The sequence below is a fragment of the Zeus faber genome (assembly GCF_960531495.2).
Source record: "Zeus faber genome assembly, chromosome: 4".
Taxonomy (NCBI): domain Eukaryota; kingdom Metazoa; phylum Chordata; class Actinopteri; order Zeiformes; family Zeidae; genus Zeus; species Zeus faber.
This window is the reverse complement of record NC_137191.1, coordinates 25,413,707-25,430,936: the sequence shown is the minus strand read 5'-3', so window position 1 is coordinate 25,430,936 and position 17,230 is coordinate 25,413,707. Positions and strand designations below refer to the sequence as shown.

Below are 17,230 nucleotides of genomic sequence, written 5' to 3'. Positions count from 1 at the left end.
CAGAAGAGACTAACAGCCTATTGTTATACATGTAATACTATTGAGTGGTTAGGGAAATGCTTGAAATTATATAGCGTTCTTTGTCGACAACCTTTCCTTACATCAAATACAAACAAAGTCATAAGTGTTTCAATTGATAGGATCTTTTAGAGAATCAAAAAAAACAAAATCAAAAAAATATATATTTTCTAGAAGGTAGAATTAACAGTCATGTGCATAACACAGCAACCAAAGAGAAATTGTTCGTATTTCTAGTGTGCATTTCATTAACAGTTTGAAATGTTTTGTAAATGAATGCATAAACCCTATCTAATTGCGACACATCAGTGGCTCTGGCCTCATTTTACAATTCAAGAGCCACGATAAAGGTAAATAACGGCAACTGAATCCAGTTCAGCGATGGCCATTTATCACCACTGGGGGACAGTGCAGCACCACGCCGAATGTAATATCCCACTAAAATACCACATACAAGATCTACTTGATTGAATTCTGTGTCTAATAACAGTGACACCAGTCCTTACCAACAGTTGAAATTGTTTCGCAACGATACAACCTAATTTAGGATGGGCTGTTGAGATCAACAAAGAGTGAATCAGTGGGGAAGCCCCGTGGAACATGGAGTTAGTGTTTTTGTGCTGTAGGTCCATCTCCTCAGGCAGCACACCTCTTGCGTTTCATCCAGATGACGGAAAACAATTCAGTCATTTGTTTACAATGTTTCCCAATGCATATTATCAAAAACACACTTCCTCAGAGAACAACCTTTCTCCAAAAAAATTTCCTGCCCCTTTTTTGTTGGTTCATATCAATACATGGCTGTACTGTACACATGCGCATAACAGACTCCAGATCAGTCTCAACAGCTATCTATCTACAGGAATAATAATCTTTACTGTGCCGCTGTGATCGGATAATCAAGTAGAGAGGTTAGGTTGGTGCTAGAGGAAACTTAATGCTGCTGTTTATTTTCAAGGTTAGTCTGCGATTATCCTCAGGAAAATAAGGATCAATCACTCGCTCACTCACTCATATTGAAATGCATGAAAATCCACTCGGCTGACACACTGGTGCCTCCCGTGGCATTGTTTGGGTGTGTGTGCGTCTGTGTGTGTGTGTTTAGGATGCAGATAGAAGCAGAGTGTGTGTGGGGGGGGTCTGCTGTGGCCCTCCTGTGAGGCAGAGATAAGCACTAAACCTGAGCTCTGTCCGCCCGGGCTTTACTCCGCAGCGCGATGCAAACCCTTCAAGAACCCCCGGAAATAGACCCAAGGTGGCCGTCGCTGAAAATGGCCACCTTGTCGGAGGGAGTGGGGGGAGGGGGCATGGGGTGACATCAACTGGCAGAACGCCTCGTCTGACTTTGCCTGACTATGCAAATTGCCTCGCCGGAAGGAAAACATATTAGTGTAATTGTCTTGTCGTTTCGCTGAACCGCCACGGCCAAACTGATTCTGCGCCCGTCATCTGTTTGGTTTTATGCACATGCCGCTCATTGTTTGTGCCTTGGTTTTTTGCGCTCGCGTCTCATTTGACCAACATGAAAAGAAGAAAATGAAACGGGTTGAAATACAAAATAGTCTAAACTGGATTTGGTATTCACAGTATTCAGCATGTTTTGATTGGTAAAGCACTTTTTCGACCTTTGTGTTCCTATTATATGTACACACATACCACGTGACATGCATTCACTCAGACACACGCACGCACGCACGCACGCACACACACATATACATCTTATATAGAGGTTTAAATAACACGGACACTTCTCTTATTAAATAGATACTTTAGGATAGAAAACAAAAAAGAATGCACCCTTGCAATACCCCGCCCCCCCGCCCCCCGCTCCTGATTTTAAATCCAGTTATCCACCAATAACTGGAATCAATTCATTTAGTGTTTGAAAAAAATCAGAACATGGAATGTACATCGCCTTTAAGTGCTTCATTTTTGCTGCATTGTTCTTTCAAAAGGCATCTCATGCCCCCCCCCCCCCCCCCACCAATGTCCCTTTTATGGACACCTTTCGCAGGGTCACATTTTGGGGGGGCTGCTACCTATTTCCGTCTTCTCTGGCTGCGGGCCAGCGGGGCTTTGGGTTGCTGCTGCGGCCCCAATAACCACACGGCCCCCAGCGTACGTTTCGGACCTTCCCGACGAGCCGCCCTGCTTCTCCTCTGCTGCTCTGGGCAGCTGCTCCTTGCTCTTGCTCCCCTCCTGGGAGCCCAGCTTGATGGGCCCCAAGACATTTTTGGCCACGGCGGTTAGCTGGGTGACAAAGCTTGTCTTCTCCCCGGGGGAAATGGGCCGAGACTTACACAGGGAGGGTCCGCAGAGGGACGGGGTGACGGCGGTGGGGGACGGAGAGGGGGAGGGCGAGTGTTCCTCCACCACTTCCAGCCGACACTTGTCCTCCCAGTCTAGAGTGCCCCGGTAGCAGTTGACAGGCCCGAGCCCCTGCCTCACCTTGCCCAGAGAGAGGGGCTGCCCGTGGGGAGGGACAACGGGAGCAAGGACCCGAGCTGGGAGTTTAGGGCTTTTGGAGCCCAGGTCCGAAGTTCTCAAGCCGTTGCTCTCGGCTCCACCCTTCCTCGCGCTCTCCCCGACACCTGAGGCTTTGAAGGATTTGTTCATGGTCGGAGGCCCCCCTGACGCTGCCACACCAATGCCTTTATCTGGAGCGGTGATGGTTCCCCTTCCAAAGGCACCGCCGGGTAAACTGGCCCGACTGGGGCTACTCCTGCAATCCCCCTCATCCTTGGCTTCCGTTCTGCCTCCATGACTCTGCTGCAGATATCTAGAGTTAGAAAAGCCGCTCCCGGCTGCCCTTTGCTCCTGTTGTTTCTGAGAAAAGTCTGTATGTGTCTCATTGCTCCTCTGATGCCCCCGGAGACCTACAAGACTTCCTGATCTGATGGGAATGCTGGGAGTTGTATTTTTTGTAGTTGCCACACTTGGGGATTGTAGCCTGGAGCTTTGGGCTGTCTGGGAGCCCAAAGGTGAGCTACTTGTCAAATGTTTTCTAGATAAGGATGACGGCGTCTCTGCCGCCCCCATTACACTTGGAGATTTTTCCTGGAGGACGGCCATCTTACTTTCCCTCTCATTCTGCTTTTCTCTCTCTCTTTCTCTCTCCCTCTCTCTCTCCCTCTCCCTCTCTCTCTCCCTCTCTCTGCCGGCCAGCAGGGCTTCCCTGCTAAGCGGCGACTCCTGCCTCCCAAGTCTCCTCACCGGCTTGAGCACCCCGGTTTCTGGGGCAGTCGAATGGGACGGGGAGGCTGGGGAGGGGGGCGCCATCGGTGGATTGGGCGGAAGGCTCTCTCCCTCTGTCTCAAGGAGGCTCTGGAGCCCGACTTCACACAGGAAGGTGTCTTTGCGGTAGTCAGAGTGCTGCACCTCCAGGCTGTGCTTCCTCAGCGGGCCACCCAGGCCTCCTGTGGAGCTGGGCTGGGTCAGGGGCGAGCCCAGCTTCTCGGCCGACTGCACCCGCTTGAGGAGGGGTGAGCGTGGGGGCTCGGCGCTCTTGGGTCGGGGTCGGACCACCGGGGGCGAGGAGTGGAGCTTTGCGGAGAAGGTCTGGGTGGTGTTGGAGCTGCCAACGGTGTGTCCCGGCAGTGGTGGAGGGGAGGACTGGGTGGGGGAGGGCGTGTGAGCCAGCGGGGACAGCGGGATGTTGCCGGCTGACTTGCAGCGCGCTGAGCGGTACTGGCGGTGGAGTTTGGGGGAGAGGCCGTGCAGGGAGCTGGGCCTCATGTGCTGGGAGGCGGCCGGGGAGTTAGGGGTGCTGGAAGCTGTGGAGCTGCTTTGCGAGGAAGCACCTGTAAGAGAACAGGAGGATTTTGGAGTGTGATGTAAGTTTCATACATGACATACATTGTTAGTCATGTATACTACGGTTATTGCACAACCTAGTGCATAACCAGCCAATAATGGATGAATAGATAGATAAATAGATAGATGGCTAGATAGATGGCTGGATACTATGTTCAGGGAGGGAAATTGCAGTGTAACAGAAGCTCACATCAAAACAAAATTCAACAATAGCAAAGTAATAAGAATTAAAAAAAAATATATAACAATATATTATAAAAATGAACAATTAACAATAAATCAAAATATTTTTTTCCAAAAAATATTACGACCTCTAAATTATAACCTATATAAAGGAAAAACTGTGCTGATTTTTTGGAAGAAAATATCCATCCTCAATATAATAAAATAAACAATTTCTCACATCAGGGCATTTGAAAGTGAACGTGTGGTATTAATATTATTGTATGTATACTGATACCTGAAACATTTCCACCTAAAGTAGCAGTAACCAATGCCAATGTCAAGTTAGACATTAGACATGTATTAGACATGTTGATCAGGCCCGATTGCTCCCAATAGATATTTCATGTATTTGTTTCCAGGTCATCTCTTACCGAGGTATGAGCCCGGGTCGGGGGCGGCCCGGTAGCCCTGTGTGGGGGAGCGGGCTGACAGGCTGTGGGTGGGGGAAGCGGGCAGACTGTCGCTGGAGGACAGCGAGCGGTTCAGCGAGGACAGACTGCGGCTGGTGTGCAGCAGGTTAGACTGCTTGGTGATCTTACGGAACAAGGAGGTGCGCTTCTTACTGCGGTAGAGAGAGGATTTAAAGAAAAAGGTAAGTCTTTGTGTAATTTTCGTGGATTGTCGTTGATGTGGTTAATAATTGTACTGCTAACTGGAGATTGCATGCCTTTCTAGGTCTATTGAAAAAACCCCGAATACTATTAGGAAAAGACACAAAATAATCGCTGTAAGCAATTTTCTGACTAATTTCTTCCCCTTCTTATTCTTGGATGTCTGGTTGTCTGCTCTTCTGGGATGTCTTCACATACAGTCAGTTATCTCATAATGGTATTGATTGTTTTTTATAGATAGGTTTGTATACTGTGACACTAGGGGGTCTGATATTCTGTTGGTGTTTGGGGAGTTGTGGCTTAAATGCCTCAATTTCACAGGGGGATAAATTAAATACCTTGTCTGTCTTACCAAATCTGTCCTAGTCACATTGTATACTTTGCATAATGGTTATTACACTGGCCCTCGGGTGGCCTCCTACCTGTCCTGGCCGTCCTTTCCCACGGTCCTCTTGTTGCGTCTTGCCATCTTGCACTTGTAACTGGACTTCCTGGCCGGGCCTACTTTGATGGAGGTGTTCTCAAAGGCCGTAGTGGTCACTGTTACCTTGTTCCCACTCTGCATGAGCAATCCACACACACACACACACACACACACACACACACACACACACACACACACACACACACACACACACACACACACACACACACACACACACACACACACACACACACACACACACACACACACACACACAGTAAGTCTTATAAATATCTGTATATATTAATATTAGTCTCAACCCATCATGTAAATTGTCAAACACCAACACAGTAAACGATTGATTGGATGAAAGTCTGCCTGTGCTTACTCCTACTCCGCTCATAAATAAACCTGTTTATTATTATTATTATTATTGGTGAGGGAGCCAGGTTGGTTCTATTTGTGGAAGTTAATTAAGAAAGAATTTATAGGCTGCTGTAAGAATTATGCTGCCATGCCCTGAAATCCCTTTGACCTAAACAACGGCCTTCCTGCTCACACCTACAAATAAACAATCGAGACCTGAAGAGACAATAAATAGAAACCCTGGCCATACCTTGAGGATGAGTTCCACCACTTCGGTGTGGACCAAGCCGTGGACGGACTCTCCGTTGACGTGGGTGATGAGGTCCCCGGCGCACAGGCCGGCTTCCTGGGCCGGGCCTCCATCCTCCACATGCTGGAATGGGACACAAGGCACATTTACCAATTTTATTACAGGGTAACACTAATACCTCGTTTAACCTTATCATACCTTTTAGGTGTGGTTAAGGGAGGGAACAATAGTCAAATACAGTATATTGGTATTATCTACAGTACACTGTGCTCTATTATCACCTCATCAGTCGGACAATAACCAGCACATACTATTGTTTTCTACCCTGCAATCTTCTTTGTTCTTTCTATTTCCCGTAACCCTAGCCCTTACCACATTCACATAGTAATCATTAACCTTTGCTGAGGTTATTTTCTAATGTTCAGTCCCATCAAGTCCCATTTAATCAATTCAACAATCTGTTTTCTGTATCTGTATCATTTTTCCAGGTGTACATGTTGTTTTATACAGTTTTTTTTATGTTTTATGTTTGTAAATGTTTTAACTTATTTTTATTTATGTAAAAAATAAAAGGTCAAATAAAAGTGCAATTAAAGAAAAAAATCAACTTCCCCAGGCAAGCTAACACATACAGTATGCACCAATCTCACCTTAGACATTAGACCAAGTCCTAAACGCCCAAGAAAAAACAAAACATTCAACCATCCCGCGCCTCTCTCACCCAGATGATGTGGTGCACGCTGTAGACGTCGCTGTCTCCAATGTAGACTCTGATGGCCCGGAGGGTGAAGCCGTACTTCTTCCCGGAGCGGTGGATGGTGATGGGAGAGCGTAAAATGCTGACAGCGGGGCAGAAGTCCCGGCTGGGGGATGAGTCCCGGGACGAGGGGTTGGAGGAGAAGGAACGGGGCGACATGGGGCTTGCCAGTGGGGAGAAGCCGCCATGTTGTTCCACTGGACCAGAGAGATGGAGGGAGATTCAGGTAGGGGTGGAGAAGATTGAGAAGTTTTATTCTATTTTAGTCTATCCTATTCTATTCTATTCTATTCTATTCTATTCTATTCTATTCTATTCCCTCTAACCTGCTGGGATGATGACAGACAGGGCGGTGGTGGATGCGGACTTGATGACCTTGTTGCCAGTTCTGGAATTTCGTTTGTCTCCGTCTCCAGAAAGCTGCTGGTGGCGCGCCCGCCGCAGCACTAGGTCGTTGGTGGCCCTTGGGCCCAGGTGGTCCAGCAAAGGCGTCGCCACATCGCGGTCAGGGGCAATGGGGACCGTGCATGGAGCTGCGCCGGCGGTGGCAGCGGTGGCGGTGGCTGCGTCGGCCGTGGGCAAGAGCGTGTCTCCCAGTCTGGAGTGCTTGTCTGCAGAGTAACAACCACCAAAACAAAAAATCAATTGGGAGCAGTGTTTGTGGAACTCTCTCTCGCTGTTTTCCTCTTTAACACTCTCCCTCCTCCCACCTCCTCTCATTTCTTTTGCTTGCTTTTTTTCCTTTCTTTCTTCTATTTCTTCTTCCTTCTGTTTCCAACCTTTTCCACCATCTGATTTCCATGGTGTCAGTATCAATTGTATCAATTATTGAAAAAAAAAAATTGCTTTACATAAAGAAAAACAACCACAAAATCAACAATGAAAATGAATGAAATGAAAAATACCTTGTAAAATTAAGTTTACTTACTTTATTTTATATTTGTTAAATCCATGTGAAAACAATTGTGCTTCTGCCTTCATTTTACAAAATAACGCAAAATTTACTAACTTATACAAAAATAAGTATAGAGAAATACCACACTTGTCAGTGGGACTTTGAGGTGGGTTTCTCACAATATCGTTCAAATTTTCCAATATAAAATACAAAATAGGGACAATATCAAAAAAACTCAAGAAATGTAAAATGTGTGCACTGACTAGTAAACGGACTAAAATTAATTGGACTCCAGTGTGATCCCTTTAAGTCAGTTTACACTTTTGAGCACAATTTGCAGCTCGTCATTTATTTTTTCCCTCCATAACGCCCCACCTTCACCTGCTCCGTTGGCCTCTTTCAGGACGCTCCTCTGCTCCAGCAGGCTTGGCGAGGGCACGTTGGCCCCATCCAGGGAGGTCCCGCGGGCCTTGACGGGGGTCTGCCGCGACAGCGGGTCTGGCTCGCCCTCTAGTGGCGAGGCAAAGCGATGCGTGTCCATCAGGGCGGAGAAGCGGCGTCGGGCCCCGAGGGGTGGGCTGGAGTCCCCCTCCATGTACAGCGACTCTGAACAGGACAGACGCTTCCTGCGAAGGAGGGGAAATAATGGAAATAGGTTAAATATTTTAGCTTGTCTTAGTATTATCCCCTTAAATGCCTCATAGAGCCTCCCAGAATGCCTTTTTTTGTTGAATGTTAAATGTTCCATCTCTGAAACACAATCCAAAAGTTCAAACAACAAAGAAATGTAGTTTTAAAATATAGAATATAGAATTCTCCTGGATTTCAGGGTGAGGAACTATAATTTGCTCCTGGGTATTGTGGCGGAGCGGAGGACCAGCCCCGCATCCGGCCCAAGGACCCACATGCATCTAGTAGTAGGAGGGAAATGTGAGTTTTGCGTGGCCCGCGGTGATGTGGAGGGGTCCTCAGGGGGCACGACGGGTCCGGGAGCAGGGGAATTCCAAGTAGGATCTTCCCCAGTCCAATCTGCATGGACCATTTTTCTGCCTGAGCAGTCACAGGATAATACCCTATGTGGGACCTTTGAGGGGGTAATTAAAATCGATGGCGTATTGGTGCGCCCAGACGGGGCGCTCACTCACACAAATTTCTTAGTGATTAGGGACAGGTTGTATCAAGTGAGCTGTGACACTCAGTCAGGAGAGGAAATAACCCAGTTGTTGGTCCCGAATAGCTGCTGGAAAATGCTCTTCCAGGCGGCACACCATAAACCGATGGCTGGTCACCTCGGACATGATAAAAGACTGCTGTGAATGATGGCCCACTTCTATTGGCCAGGCATTTGGGCAGATGTACGCAAGTTGTGCGCCACGTGTCCTGAGTGCCACTTGGTCAACCCTACAACTATGCCAAGAGCACTGTTGAGACCCCTGCCACTAGTTAAGGTCCCGTTCGAAAGACTAGGTATGGACCTCATTGGGCTATTAGACCGCAGTGCCCGCTGATACTGTATCGTTTTGTATTAGTCCTAGTGGACTGTGCAACCCAGTACCCCGAAGCAGTGCCCCTGCGCACAATTACAGCCAAAAGTGTGGTTTCACGTCATCTCCCGAGTTGGGATTCCAAAGGATATTCTGACCGACCAGGGCACTTCCTTTATGTCATGTACACTTTGGGAACTTTACGAGTTACTGGCCGTCTGTTAAATTTGGACCAGTGTTTACCATCCCCAGACCAACGGTCTGGTGTGGCAGTTCAATACAATTCTGAAAAGCATGATTTGGAAGTCCGTTCACGACGATAGCCGTAATTGGGTTGTATCCCCTTGTTTGCGGTGTGGGAGGTTCCCCAGGCCTCCACGAGATTTTCTCCCTTTTAGCTCCATTTTGGCAGGAGACTCTGGGAGTGATAGACCTAATTAAAGAAAACTGGGAGGAAGGTCCTTGCACCAGTAAGAACGAGGTACAGTATGTGATGGACCTGAGAGCAAAGTTGCACACGCTGGGGCAGTTATCAGGGGAGAATTTGCTCCGGGCTCAAGAACGTCAGCGGCACTTATGCGACAGGTGGGCTTGGCTCAGACGATTTGCACCAGGAGACAAGGGTGTTAGTGTTGCCCCCTATGTCCAGCTCTAAATTGCTCGCTAAGTGGCAAGGGCCTTTTGTGGTCCTACAGCAGGTTGGAGAGGGATATTATGAGAATGATCTGACAGGCAGAGGGCGACACAGACTTATCACCTGAAACTCTAAAAAGAATGGAGGGAGGGGGCATCCGTGGCTCTGACCACGGCAGTCATTAAGCGGGATGAGTTGGGGCCGGAGGTTCCAAAAGCGGCCGATCGTATCGTGGCCCTGTTTAGTGACCATTTCTCTCCATCTCACAGCGCTGATGTAGCTGTCTCCTCCCTGCCAGGCCTCGCGTCCCTCAAAGACCACCATGTGGAGACAATCCCAGGGGTGAAGGTGCGCTCTTGATTGTATCGCCTTCCCGAACATAAATGTGGAGGCTTGATTAGAGTCTATGCCGGACGGCTCCCTGGCCTAAGTCGGGCTTTTCTGTTCCAGTCGTGCCAGTAAAAACTCACGCCATGGGGCAAGAGAGTTTCTGAAGAGTACGGCTGCTGCTGGGGCCAGGAGGTGGGCTACACCATCCGTTTTGAGGACTGCACCAGCCGAGACGGTGATCAAGTACATGACATCCACCCATGACATCCACCCAGTCCACCCAGTGCCGGAAAGACTCTGTCTCCCTCCCAAAACCCGTACGTGTGGTTTGAGACTCCCACAGGTATTTAGTGAAATAAAATAAAAAATGTCATAAAGTCACTTTAAAATGATATCAAAGATTGAACGTAATAATTTCTTAATGTAATACCACTTAACCCTGATATATTACACTGGTGATCAATGGCATTAGTGAAGTGGTGGAATTTGTTGTTTCTCTTATTGACTCAAAGTGTGTGTGAATCCTCTCACTAAGCTTTCTGGGGGGTGAAAACCGAGCTGTTGAAAGGAGCGCTCCTCACCAAAACAGATACACAAGAAAACACATACCCTAAATGTATATCTGAAAAAAATGATATCCCCTACACACACCCTCCCCTTACTCACATCTCGGGGGATCCGGCCCTCCAACTCTTGTCCCTCATGCTGAAGCTGCCCAGGCTCTCTCTCTTGGTCACCTTGTCGTCTCGCCGACCCTTGTGCTCCCTGCGGGTGACGGAGGTCGGGGCCTTCAGCTCCAGCTGGGACAAATGCTCCATGCTGCTGTACACCTGCATGGGGCAACAGGGAGTTCTGCGTCAGTGAAGATTTGGCCGCTGCTAGGATATAAAGCTGAAATGTTTGCGGTGGAAGCAGGTGGCAGGATCAGTGGGATGGATTTACTGTCTGTTTTATTGTGGAAACACTATTGCCGGAGCATCTGGCCAAGAATGAGTTTGGCAAAAACACCATAATACACTGCTGTATGTTCCGAATCAATTGGTAAAGAGAACATCGATAGACAGACAGACAGACAGACAGATACTTAAAGGCAATAAGGGAGAAGCAGTAGGAAAAAAAAGGTAATAACACACACACACACACACACACACACACACACACACACACAGAATTTTTGTTTTATTACTATTTATTTATTGGGGACGACACAATACAAATGTGAGTAAATCTACACAGTATATATATATATATATATACAGTAAATCTTATGGTAAATGTAAAACAATATAATAAATAATAAAAATAAAAACAACTGAAAATATAAAAGATAAAGATTTGGTGATGTACAATAACGAAATATATATATATATATATATATATATATATATAATGAAATAAACCTAACAATGAACTAGAAACTAAATATGATTGCTCATACATAATAAACCTAATGACAACTAACTACTATATGAAATATAAACCTTTTTTGTCATAATTGTTACTTTGTCATGACAGTGGGTATTATATGTGTATGTAACCCAAATCTATTCTGTAAAAAAAAAGGAATCGTAGTTGATCACTATTTGCATTCATGGCTTCTTGCCGTCTTGGTGTTGTGGTATCTCCAGCGTGGGGTTTGTGAATTTTGTAAAAGACAAAGAATATTGACAGCGACAAGATATTGGAGATGTAGGTGTTTACCCTTCCAGCATGTATACTCATAATCCACCACCTCCACATACACACGTAGTGTTTTTTTGACAAGGGCTCATTATGTGCCGGATAAGGTTGGAAAAGCTGCGCTACGTGGGCGTGCGAAGCCTTAGAAGAATTCCACTGAAGGGAAGAGTAACGAATGTTCAGCGTCATGGTAACAAGGCTTTACACCAAAAGAGGAGGACGCAGCTTTGTTCTGGTGCTTTGAAAAACACTTAATTCCTGTAAAAATTTAAAAGACAAAACACTGGGAGAATAGCGGCGAAATAAAAATTTAAATGGCTCCATGTTTATGTCGGTTTATGTTATAAAGGTGATGAGGCCATTTAAATTAGTCTTTTGTATATTATTATTACTATTATTGTTATTCCGTCAGCCTCTTATTGTAAGAGGAAAAATAACCCCAAATTCTTGGAATTTTGAAAACGAACTTCTGCATAATACGTGAACAAGGTTATGTCTCGGTTGAACCTCTCTGTCACAAAGACCTCATGGTTGGATTTTCATCCAAATCGATCCACATCGGAGCAGATATTAGAGAAAAACCGAGCAAAAATGTAGCAAATTTTAAAACGACGTACCAGTAAGCCAGTCCGAAAAATGTCGAACACAGCTAAAACGTAGCCAGAAAAACAGTTAAGATGTTGTTTAAACCGCTATATAATAAGGGTCTCGTGGTTAAAACTTCATGAAAATCGATCCACATACGGAGCAGATATTAGCGAAAAACAGAACAAATTTGACCCGAAGTATTCAGTATGTCCAGTAAGCCAGCGGGGCCTGGCTGTTCACTTGTTTTTTCAAAGTTTATTAATATTACACATGCCGTGTGTCCAAATTGCACCAAATTCGACACTGCACGTCCTTGGGTCCCTAGCAATACCGAGTATCAAGTGGATTGGATGAACTGCTGTCAAGATAATCAACTGACATACATACATATGACCGTATGTATGTGACAAATAATCTCTTGAACTTGAACATACATACAGACAGAGATTCCTGGCTTTATAGTATTATTATTATTATTATTATTATTATTATTATTATTATTATTATTATTATTATTTCATATTATCATATTTATTATCCTGTTTTATTATAGTCCAAATAAAGTTTTTTCACAGTGAAAATAAGGTTCACCACAATTATCCCACGACAAGACTGTGGCGGACCAAGAGGGCGTGGTCAAGCTGCCGCTGCAGACAGGCAGTGCAGGCTCCCATCCTGGGGCCGCTCAGCTGCTGGGGATCGGGCGAATCAACGCGTGGGCTCCGCTGATTCGTCCAATCCCCGACCAGGAAATAATTTAGGTTCTGTTTTTCCCTGCAGTAAGGGAGGTGGAGTGCGTGGAGTTTTGGAGACACCAGATCAGACCCGGCAGCATGGAAACTAAGGGCAACAGACCGGCCACGTTACGGTGTCAGCGCGCATAAGTGCAGACGCGCCGGACTCTCTCCCTGTTTGCCAGCGAGCATTTGATTTTGCCTTTGGCCCATAAGCCACCTTTTTGTTTATTCTATAATAAATACATGCCAACCGGAGCTGTTTTGCATTCGCCTGCCTCCTCTCGCTCATTCCCTGGCCCTGGGCCAGAACACCCCTTCACAAAGACCAAGCAGGATCTGACCACTTTCAAATTAAATGTTTCCTCTTTACCTAAATATGAAGTGAAATTTCAACACAAACACACACTTACTTAAACGAGAACCTGAAGTTCCTCCCAGAATAAAAGCATTTCTCTGTGTTTTTTTATGTGCAGGCATGCACACGATACACACAGCACACATACACATAAACATGTGTCCGTGCTTGTGTGTATGTGTTTGTTTGACTTGCTTTTTTGTTTGTGTTTTCAATTTTTTTTAAATTCTATTCCTGGGTGTGTGTGTGTGTGTGTGTGTGTGTGTGTGTGCGCGTGCTCTCGAGTTCATTGTTCCCCTCCCTTAATGTCTCTGCTCTATGTAAATTGTCCGTCCTGCACTAGGGCCTCTCAAGCCGCTCTCCAGACCTCCACTGTAAATGTACTTGGCCCAATTGTACTTACTGAAGAGCTCCCCCTTTCCCTTCCTCCCCACCCAGAGAAGAAAGGGTGGATTAGCAAGTAAGGTGGCGGGGAGAGAAGACAGAGAGAAACGTGGCAGGAGTGAGGAGGAGAAGAGAGGAAAAAAGAAAAATACAATGTGAGAACAGGGGGTTGAAAAGATCCAAGAGAGAACATGCCCAAAAGGATAGAAAAGGGACTGAGACCGAACCATATTTAGATAGAGAGAGATAGAGAAAGGAGGAAAAGTGAAGAATGGCAGGCAGGGATGTTCTCCGAAAGGTAGTGATGCAAGACTTGCAAACGATTCAGCCGTAGCGAATCTTTTAAAATGACTCATTAACTCCATCAAAATAAATCATTGCGACAGAATCCAATGATTCCTGTGAGAATTGAAAGCCGTCCAACTCTTCTGACTCTGGTTCACTCAGAAGTCCCCTCTCGCTCAACATGTCTTAAAGCAACTGGATTAAATGAACGAAGAGGCGGAAAAATGAACCAACCGTTTTACTGAATGACTCGTCAAGAACCAAATCTGAAAAAACAAAACAGAACATTCCATGACTACTGAAAACACATCCCCTTACAGTATGTTAATCCATTGCTGCGGCTCCACCGGTCACGCAAGCCGCACAGAATTTATCTGTTTTTGCACGAGGTCTATTTTTTTTTCAACTGCGTGGCTACGCGACCCTTTTCAATAGAAACTGGAGATAATACTACATAGTGTAACGCTGGGAATAAGTTCATGTTTATCTATTGTTGTTTTGCAATGTTCACCATAGTGGGTAATTGGCTAGGACGTTCTTCCGGGCGGGATAATTGAGGGTTAAGTGGAAGTGTGTCTGGGCGGAAGGAGACCAACGAAACGCAAAGAGAGAACCAGCAAGGTAGCCAGCCTGTTTCACTTTGTCACAGGGGACACCTCAACCTTGGGTTAGCTGTTACTGCGGCAACGTTATAAAACTGGGCTCGGTTGAGCTATCAAACGCATCATCGTCTCCTGGCCGTTCCGTTCTACCCGTTCAGTTACCCCGCAACGCTACATTGGTGTCGGAAGTGTTGGAGTACCTCGAAGCTCCGGTAGCTGAACAGCAACTATGGATGGCACCAAGAGAGTAACTGCCCCCCCATGGCTCATCAGGTTAGCAGGACCCCCAACGATCCCCTTCACTCCAATCGCCTGCCCCCTCCAGACGCCACTGCACTGCTGATCACTGCTTTCACACAAGCCATCGCCACAGCTATAGCTGGCACCTCCCCAGCTCCTACCGCTACAGGCCATCGGAAAAGAGACCATGTAAAGGTGGGGCGTTAGGATGGCACTACTGATTGGGAGACGTAGTGGACCCAATTTCAGCTGATAGCCAGAGCCAACCAATGGGAAGGGACTGAAAGTGTGGTTCAGTTGGCTGCGTCTCTAGAGGAAGAAGGTTTCCCCTAGACCTTTCAAAAATGGACATGACAGATCCCCAAGTTATAGCATGGGCCATAGAAAGGCAATTTGGTGAGCAAACCAGTAAATCGACTGTCAGGCGACTCTTCAACGAGAGAACACGCAAGGAAAGAGAGAAACTAGGGGTCTATGCAGCTTAACTGCGCCACCTAGCTCGTAAAGCGGTTCCAGAGTTCAGTGAGGAGCAGAGGTTTATCCTTACAAAGGAAGCTTTCATCAGTGGGCTGACACCTGATAAACTGCGGGAACAGGTCCTACTTAGCAACCCTTAACTTGGGGCTCTGGAGCATGAGCACGAAGTGGAACAGATCTTTATCGAGGGTCAAGATACAAAAGCTTTCCAGACCTCATGGCCCTGGCCCTTCTATCCGTCTCTACAACGGGACACACCTAGACCCCCTAGGCCGCAAGATTACAGAGGCCCGCCGGCAATGCAGTCTAACGCCTGTTGGAGATGTGGCCATAGAGGCCACATTCAGTACCACTGCCCTGAAGAAGAACAATCTTTAATCGTCACACAGTACACCACACTTCAACACATGCACGCACACACACACACACACACGCACATGCTTTGGATGGTGGCCGGTGAAATGAGGCCTCTGCGTTTAACCCATCCTGGCTTGTCCTTCCTCCGGGGGCACAGCCAGGAGCAGTGGGCAGCATTCGTGGACGCGCCCGGGGACCTGGTGATGAGTGTCCATCGCTGGTCAGACAATGATGTGTGCATGTTTTTGGTGGGGGTCCTTACTTACGGGAAACGGGGTGGGGAGCACCTTGGGTGTACTTTCCATGCACCCAACAGCTCGGAATAATTATGTTGTGATAGCAGATTCTGTGACCCCCCGGACAGGACCTAAATTGTCAAGGGTGCTGGCTCTGATTAATGACAAGGCAGTAGGTACATTGGTTGACACTACAGTCTACACTACAGTTATACGGTGACAATCATACGCCCAGACACACTGACCAAGGACCTCCGGTGGCGTGCTATAGTGTTGCCCCTTGTCACGGTGACCGGAGATAGAACATCCATTCTGGGTCATTGGACAGTCAATATCCAGCTGGGTGAGTAGACTTTTTTACTCTGTGTGGGGAGCTGAAATTCAGGAGGCGTGCCTGCTGGGTTTCGAATTCATGAGGGATACCAATGCTGTGTTGGATGTTGGACAGCGGACAGTGACATTCATGGACTGGATGTCACTGGATGGATTCCTGAACACAGACATCAGGTCAAGTCAGGCTGTGCAATACCCAGAGCTTCCTGAGTTTCCAACTGTGCGTGTTTTTCAACCTGAACCAGCAGATGAAATCCCCTCTCAAGTTCCACAAACCTTATTCGTTGAGACAGAAGCCCACTCAAAGGAACCAACAGCTTTACTATGGGCGGATATGGTTCAGGATGGATAGCAATCAGGTTTTAGAGGAAACTGTCAAGTCAGTGCTGGAGAATAATAGAGAAGGGTTGTCCAAGACCACCCCATTCGTCAACGACCACATTGCATACCGCTGAACAAGCAAGCTGCCGCTGAACAGTGTGTGGCAGAGATAAAAGCTGCAGGAGTGATTGAACCGTCAAATTGCTCATGGGTGTCACCAGTCGTAATGGTACCAAAGAAAGATACTACCGTGTGGCTGATTTGTGTCGACTTCAGACCAGTGAATGAGATCACGTTGAAAGAGTCCCCTGAATATCCCCTGCCACGAGTCAATGATGCACTCGATGGAATAAGAGGTTCTGAATGGTTCTGCTCGCTTGATTTAAGGAGTGGGTATTGGCAGGTGCCACTGTCGCCAGAGGCCCTTTCTAAGATAGCCTTCACAACTAGCTGTGGACTGTGGCAATTCACAGTCATGCCATTTGGGCTATGCAACGCCCCAGCCACAGTCATAGGCTCATGGAGAAAGTGCTCGCAACGCCCCAGCCACAGTCATAGGCTCATGGAGAAAGTGCTCGCAGATGTTCCATCACAACATAAACAAGTCTATCTTGACGGTGTACTGATCCATGGGATGCGGATGTCATTTTCCAAGATCCAGCAGGCAGGGTTAAAATTGAACCCTGAGAAATGCAGACTTGTGCAAAAAGAACAAACCTTTGTGGGCCACAAAGTTAGTGGGCAAGGGGTGAGCAAAGAAGAGAAAAAGGTCTCTGTTGTCTGGGACTGGCCAGTTCCAAAGAACACGAGGAGACAGTCACCTGAATG

The 17,230-nt window shown here is 46.8% G+C and overlaps 1 protein-coding gene across 1 annotated transcript in view; it reads right to left on the bottom strand.

Moving 5' to 3' along the window:
- Positions 1 to 2,034: 2,034 nt before the first annotated feature.
- Positions 2,035 to 17,230, bottom strand: part of mast1a (microtubule associated serine/threonine kinase 1a) — a gene marked incomplete at both ends in the record, with an annotated part of 75,869 nt that continues 60,673 nt past the window's right edge. The window contains 8 exons of the mRNA XM_079999506.1: positions 2,035 to 3,818; positions 4,428 to 4,618; positions 5,090 to 5,226; positions 5,708 to 5,830; positions 6,429 to 6,661; positions 6,791 to 7,075; positions 7,741 to 7,985; positions 10,474 to 10,637. Coding sequence (XP_079855632.1) covers positions 2,035 to 3,818; positions 4,428 to 4,618; positions 5,090 to 5,226; positions 5,708 to 5,830; positions 6,429 to 6,661; positions 6,791 to 7,075; positions 7,741 to 7,985; positions 10,474 to 10,637 — 3,162 coding nt within the window. The remainder of the gene's footprint in view (positions 3,819 to 4,427; positions 4,619 to 5,089; positions 5,227 to 5,707; positions 5,831 to 6,428; positions 6,662 to 6,790; positions 7,076 to 7,740; positions 7,986 to 10,473; positions 10,638 to 17,230) is intronic.